The sequence below is a fragment of the Limulus polyphemus genome, unplaced genomic scaffold (genome assembly GCF_000517525.1).
Source record: "Limulus polyphemus unplaced genomic scaffold, Limulus_polyphemus-2.1.2 Scaffold5497, whole genome shotgun sequence".
Classification (NCBI taxonomy): domain Eukaryota; kingdom Metazoa; phylum Arthropoda; class Merostomata; order Xiphosura; family Limulidae; genus Limulus; species Limulus polyphemus.
In genome coordinates, this window is record NW_013671107.1 from 54 (window position 1) to 8189 (window position 8136).

Consider the following 8136-nt stretch of genomic DNA (forward strand, 5'->3'; position numbering starts at 1 on the left):
AATGTAGTGTATTACATTTTTCAGTACAGTATTTCCGTTCAACAATGTAGTGTATTACATTTTTTCAGTACAGTATTTCCGTTCAACAGTGTAGTGTATTACATTTTTCAGTATATTTCCGTTCAACAATGTAGTGTATTACATTTTTCAGTACAGTATTTCCGTTCAACAATGTAGCGTATTACATTTTTCAGTATAGTATTTCCGTTCAACAATGTAGTGTATTACATTTTTCAGTATAATATTTACGTTCAACAATGTAGTGTATTAGATTTCTCTCGGCAAACATTTGTATTGAACACATTTTTTGATGTAAAGTAATTTGTACGAAGTTAATCATTAGAACTCAAATCACGGTATTTAGATCTCGAATAAACCCAACATTAATGATAATGACCAGCATATTATAGAAATAAGTGTACAAGTGAACATGTCTTAGAGGTGGACAGTTTAACTGAAACAATAACCTACCTTTCTTGATTATGTTGGTTGTTGTACTTAGCGGCAAGGCCACGCATGAAATCGCTGTAGTTCCTCGTCATCATCTCCATCTGTTTCAACGCCGAAACTCCGCAAGCCAGCCCGGCAGACGAATACCGCTCGAGACCGGGAGAAGAGGGAGGGAACGCCGAACGGAGCCCAAAGCCAAGACTTATAGATGCGGGGAAAGCACGGGCAGGATTCGGCGAGTGTGGCGACAAAGAAGGCGAAGAATACTCGAACTCTGGGGACAGGCGCTCAGTCTTGACGGGTAAATTAATTGAGCCCAGGGACACTGGAAGCATGTCGTTGTTTCGCGAAATGGGAGAGGAGTGGAATGGCGAAATGCCAAGTTGACGCTGACCTCCGCCAGGGGAAGCCTTGTAGTCAGTGCCTGGCAGGCAGTTTAAGTCGGTATTCTTCGTTAGAGAACTGTTCTCGTGCTGTGCTTCAGGTGAAGATCCTTGGTGATCTAAGGGGAGAAGGGCCATAGAATCCAGTCATTAGTAAATACATCCTTGCTTAACATTCTGGTTAGAGTTCAGTCATTAGTAAATACATCCTGGTTAGAGTTCAGTCATTAGTAAATACATCCTTGTTTAACATTCAGTCATTAGTAAATATATCCTTGCTTAACATCCTGGTTAGAGTTCAATCATTAGTAAATACATCCTTGCTTAACATCCTGGTTAGAGTTCAATCATTAGTAAATACATCCTTGCTTAACATCCTGGTTAGAGTTCAGTCATTAGTAAATACATCCTTGTTTAACATCCTGGTTAGAGTTCAATCATTAGTAAATACATCCTTGCTTAACATCCTGCTATTTTTCTTACCTTTATTTTGATGTTAATCTCAGATATACATCCTTCTTATATCTTACTAGCTGTTCGAACATAAGTGTAAACGTTGGATATAGAGGGGTATAATCAGCATAAGAATGACCGCAACTCGCGCAACACATGAGTTACGTGGTCAACGCGCACGCACGCGCCCGCGATGCCAGCGTATTGAGATTGGTATCATGGAGCAGGCAGGTCTCGAGTCCTCACACTACCGCTTCTGATATCGAGTCCAACATCTCTTCACCATAGTTAACACGCCTACTGCGCGAGCCGTTCCTTGACCCCGCCCAAAATAGTTGTCCTTTCTTTGAAACGTTTAGCAAAACGGTGTAGCTAATAATGGTCTCGTGTGTGTTTTAGGCCTCGGTCTTCGTATCAACACGAGCTGATGTTGATAGCCATTACCTGTACCACGCAAAGCTATTAATCCACAAAACTTTAGAATAGAATCCCAATGCCCACGAAGTTTAGAACGTTGAGTTCAAAATCCTTAATGTCCGCTAAGTTTATGACATTAAGTACAGAATCGTTAATGTCCTCTAAGCTTCTGACACTGAATACAGAACCCTTAATGTCCGCTAAGTTTATGACATTAAGTACAGAATCGTTAATGTCCTCTAAGCTTCTGACACTGAATACAGAACCCTTAATGTCCGCTAAGTTTATGACATTAAGTACAGAATCGTTAATGTCCTCTAAGCTTCTGATAATGAATACAGAACCCTTAATGTCTACTAAGCTTCTGATACTGAATACAGAACCTTTGACATTAAGGGTTCTGTATTCAGTATCAGAAGCTTAGTAGACATTAAGGGTTCTGTATTCAGTATCAGAAGCTTAGAGACATTAAGGGTTCTGTATTCAGTATCAGAAGCTTAGTAGACATTTCTAAGCTTCTGATACTGAATATAGAACCCTTAATGTCCTCTAAGCTTCTGATACTCTGAATGCACAAACCTGAAACCAAACATCCGAGGTGAAAGTCGTCTAAAAATGAACTAGATGTCTGAAACATATATTAAACCACTGAACTAGATGTCTGAAACACATATTAAACCACAGAACCAGATGTCTGAAACACATATTAAACCACAGAACCAGATGTCTGAAACATACATTAAACCACTGAACTAGATGTCTGAAACATACATTAAACCACAGAACTAGATGTCTGAAACACATATTAAACCACAGAACTAGATGTCTGAAAAACATATTAAACCACAGAAGTAGATGTCTGAAACACATATTAAACCACAGAACCAGATGTCTGAAACATACATTAAACCACTGAACTAGATGTCTGAAACATACATTAAACCACAGAACTAGATGTCTGAAACATACATTAAACCACAGAACTAGATGTCTGAAACACACATTAAACCACAGAACCAGATGTCTGAAACACACATTAAACCACAGAACTAGATGTCTGAAACATATATTAAACCACTGAACCATGTGTTTGAAACATACATATGGATGTGTGTGTATTCTAATAGAAAGTTACACCACAAACTTTACTAACCAGACTTATTGAGTAAGTTCAAAACTGAAAAAAAGAGAGAGATTCTAAAACCGGAGAGTGAAACAAATTCCATGAAAGTGCACTAAAGCAGAGAACTGGAAATGTAGTGAATTTGAATCACATTAAACGATACTGAACGTGCTACAGATTCAATGCAGTTCTCCAGTGTGTATAATTGTAATACATCAGCTTTTCTTTGCAAGATGATCAGTAGAGGGGTAAATAGCCATGATGCAATCATTAAGATTCTTAACTCTTCTCCTCAACGCACAAGGAACTCGTGGGGGGGGGGGAGGGCATGGGGAATCAGACCTCCTATGTCATCTACATTGGGTCCTAAGGGTACATACTAGAATTGGTGACAAACGGTCCAGTGGTTCCCCAGTTATAAATAGACAAAGTTCAAGGGGATACAAGGGAGCCCCCCGAAAGTGACATAGGGGATTAAATTCGAACCCCCATAGTCCCTCCCGGAGGGACCCTAATGGCACCTGCCAGGATTGGTGGCAATCGGTTCATCAGTTATAAGCAGACACAACGGATGGGCTCCCGAAGGTGGAATGGGGGGGTTAGATCCAAACCACGTAAGTCTCCCCCCTTGGGGCCATAATGGTACTTGCCAGTATTTATGGTAATCGGTTCAGTGGTTCGACAAAGCTCTCTGATCAAACATCAATACGAACCTACGAGGGGTATTCAAAAAGAAATACATATTTTTAGTTGACTTGAGTAAATTGTAGGCGTCGTTTTAATATCCGTGAATGTTATTAAAATACTGTCTTTCAGCACACATCATTATGTGCTCTTCTGATAACGTTAAGTTCCATATTGTTGGTCAAGTGCTGACCATTAATGAAAATTTCGGATAGTAGTCCTTCTCCTACCTACCAAGAACAGTAATCTGTGATTTCAATCTGTCCGGTCTTCTTCTGAAAGACGATTCGAGTGGACAGCTGATATTATTTAAACAATTTGATTCGTAAAAACCACACCCGCATCTGGTTGGTCATATCCTGAAAACTATTAATGCTCGTTTATTGATTATAATCTAACGTGGTTAGCAAACAGGAAACAAAACCTCGTTTCTTTGTGAACACTATGCATCATTACACATTAAATAATGACAGTTCAGCACATCTATGGCCTTGGGTTAACTTTACTGATCTAACATGCAATGAACTGGAACGAGCGGAATATGGAGAAGTGGATTGCTTTATAGCTAGGCGTTCACCGATCCGGAGAAAAGATAAGATCATAGGTAACACTACGTTTTTTTTTTCTTTGGGGGGGGGGTCGACTAAAGCAAACATAAAGAACACTGAAGTAGTACAGGCTCGCTGACACGTGCAAGTCTGATCAAAATCGAAACCTATACCTCTACTCTTTTCTTCCCAATTCATTTTGGTAAGGGATGACTTACTAGCAGTGAAACTGATACAAGTTTTTGTTGGTTTTTTTTTTAAGCTTCTTCCTTTTTATATGGAATGGTTTCTCGGTTAAAAGGGGGGGGGAGTCAGTGATAAAGAAGTACGCTATTCATAAGGCCAAGGACAAGTTAGGCCTACACGTACATGATACAAGGAGGAAATGCACACTTAAATACGTATATGCTCTTATGACGTATTCTTTTCGGTTTGTCATCCGTGTACGGCGCTGCCGTTCCCATTATTGTGTTATATATACAGACGGAAAGAGCTCTTAACATGCAGAAAACAATCAACACTGATCACACGTAATAACTTTTAAAATGTGGTTTTAAAATTAAACTACTCTGTTGTCTTACACACACACACTCGTGTTCGTATTTTTACAAGTATCATTATTATAAGTTTATTCATCGAAATTTCAAGCTAGATGAACCTGGGCGCCGCCATTTTAAAAAAGCTGTATAATTTATTGTATTCCAGATCACGTCTTTTTTTAAATACTTTCAGTCATTTATAATTATTAAATAATATGTACTTTTATAAATATATTATTTTATCACGACCATAGAGGCTAATGGTGTGACGACACGAGTATCGTATCGTGAAGCCGTGATACGATTGTAACGACACATCGATATGATTTATGTATCTTCCCGAAATTTGGTAAGCTTTCAGTAAACATTATAAGTCTTTTGTACAGAAAAGATCAGAATTTCTAATAACGTATTTTTGTTACAAATCAATGATTCAATAAAGTATTGAGTACAAATTCGATGACGAGGAACCCACTTTGAGACTAATAATGGCTGGAGACGGCTTGAATGGGTAATGAAGAAAAACTTTAATATAACAGCAAATGTACAACGTTTCGACAAGGTTTTGTCATCATCAGGTACAAGTAATTTACACTTATCGCTGAGCCACTGGGGGGGGGGGACACGTATTTTCAATTCTAACGTTCCCCAGTGATGGTGCGGGCTTATAACTCTAAAATTCAGGGTTCGATATTCCCCGTGGAAGACAGCGCGCGCATAGCCTGTTGTATATCTTTGTGGTGAACGAAAGAAGCAAATACTTTTTAATATGAACTAGAAAATGATGTAAGTACACTTGTTTATAGATTTCAGTTTGGGTCATGGATATTCTACGTAAGACTTTGGTTTAACTTATTTCTGTCAGTTCTTTCACCAAATAAACTGCGCTTATTGTAAGATCTCAAATACTACATTTAGTAAACATGTTTGAATCCAAACTTTCACCCTTATAAGCCCCCAAGCCGCAGAGAAGCATGACGGTAGGGCACGCGTGCCATCTTATATATATATACGATTATTAAGATGTCGTCTGCAACTTTGGATATAGACGTAAGCTAGTTTACAGAAGATCCTGAAATAATTTCTAGTTACTTTCTGGCTAAAGGTTAAAAGGATTATAGCATTATAAACCGGTTTCAAATCGATCGTGTCTCTCTGTTGATGCGAAACACAAATTATTTATCGTTAATTATACAATCATAGCTATTCTTACTGTTTTATTTATCTTTGTTCCTAGAATGGATAAGTCCTAATAGTGATTTTTAACGACTAACGGAATGAAGGGATTAACTTTCAAAATATATATTGTCAAGTGAAACCTACAGGGATATAAAAACAGGAACCTATAGGGATATAAAAACAGGAACCTATAGGGATATAAAAACAGGAACCTATGGGGATATAAAAAACAGAAACTTACCCACTCAGAAAAGATGATAAAACAAACACAATCTCAACAATCGGTTACTAAAGACACAATAAGGAACATAATACCATACAATCAGTTACTAAAGACACAATAAGGAACACAATACTAGACAACCAGTTACTAAAGATACAATAAGGAACACAATACTATATAATCAATTATTTAAGAAACAATAAGGAACATAATACCATACAGTCGGTTACTAAAGACACAATAAGGAACATAATACCATACAGTCGGTTACTAAAGAAACAATGAGGAACACAATACCATACAGTCAGTTACTAAAGAAACAATGAGGAACACAATACCATACAGTCGGTTACTAAAGACACAATGAGGAACACAATACCATACAGTCAGTTACTAAAGACACAATGAGGAACATAATACCATACAGTCGGTTACTAAAGAAACAATGAGGAACATAATACCATACAATCAATTATTTAAGAAACAATGAGGAACACAATACCATAGAGTCAGTTACTAAAGAAACAATGAGGAACACAATACCATACAGTCAATTACTAAAGACACAATGAGGAACACAATACCATACAACCAGTTACTAAAGACACAATGAGGAACACAATACCATACAACCAGTTACTAAAGACACAATGAGGAACACAATACCATACAGTCGGTTACTAAAGGCCCTAGTTAATAAGAAAAAAGTTTGAATGTAAAAATATTTCTAATTCATTTTAAGAATATATAAACATATGTGTTATTTTTTTATTCCGTCACATACATAGATACACACACACACACACACATGATATTATTTATATTTTGTTTAAGAAAGTGTAAACCTAACGTAGCCGAGAGAAGATAAAAACAGATAACTTGAGTGACAACGTCCTTAAGGTCAATCTACCATTTAATTCATCAATACACCGGTCTTGTCTGTTAGCACGATCTTTTAATTCTATGAATATATAATCATACTCGTCTTCTTTGTGAGTTGTTGAACTCAGTCATATTACAGATGGCAGTGGCACGAGCTCACCACAGACACCTGTTCGTTACGTCTCGGCGACGTGATAACGGTTGAACCCAAAGGTTAATTCATTCTAGTCAAATATTTTCGTTATTTCGGCCCAACGAAAATTGAGATACAAACTTCCTTGTCGTGTTCCTCTCAACATTTCATTAGTTTACACGCTTGTCTATCCATTACGTACAGAAACCATGACGAAAATGATACCCTACTTGGCATTAGAAAGAAGACCGAAACAGGATGGCATATGTTCTATTAATGAAATTTGAAGAAAAATGGGATAATGTGTCGAATAAAACGAAAATTAAAAAAGCAACGTTTTTTAGCATTCTTATGTTCCAAAAAAGCTCATTTTCGCATTAGAAAATACTTCACGAAAGGACGTACACTAAATACACCTATAACCGAGGCCTAAGAGAAGAAGGTTGTGTATTCAAATTTTGTCTTTTTACACCAATAATGCAAACGGTTTCCTTTCAAGGAAGAAGAACAAGTAAATGAATGAGAAAATAACTCAATGTCCGGTGTAGCTTCTACATGTACCTTCGCATTCTTTCATTAAAAACTAATGTGTGCAGGTGACCATCACGGTGAACAGAATGTGTATATGTTGTCAACCAGTGAATGAATGTTAATTGGTTGCAACTGATGAGAACCACGTTGGCATTTTCTCAGAGAATGTTAATGTTAATTGGTTGCAACTGATGAGAACCACGTTGGCATTTTCTCAGAGAATGTTTATGTTAATTGGTTGCAACTGATGAGAACCACGTTGGCATTTTCTCAGAGAATGTTAATGTTAATTGGTTGCAACTGATGAGAACCACGTTGGCATTTTCTCAGAGAATGTTAATTGGTTGCAACTGATGAGAACCACGTTGGCATTTTCTCAGAGAATGTTAATTGGTTGCAACTGATGAGAACCACGTTGGCATTTTCTCAGAGAATGTTAATGTTAATTGGTTGCAACTGATGAGAATCACGTTGGCATTTTCTCAGAGAATGTTAATGTTAATTGGTTGCAACTGATGAGAACCACGTTGGCAACACTAGCCAATTCAGAGACTCAACGTTTATTATTACAAACTGACACGATGTTTGTTT

The 8136-nt window shown here is 37.4% G+C and overlaps 1 protein-coding gene across 1 annotated transcript in view; it reads right to left on the reverse strand.

The window, feature by feature from the left end:
* Positions 1–421: 421 nt before the first annotated feature.
* Positions 422–8136, reverse strand: part of LOC106472657 — a 47140-nt gene continuing 39425 nt past the window's right edge. The window contains exon 3 of the mRNA XM_013933312.2: positions 422–952. Coding sequence (XP_013788766.2) covers positions 468–952 — 485 coding nt within the window. The 3' untranslated portion in view covers positions 422–467. The remainder of the gene's footprint in view (positions 953–8136) is intronic.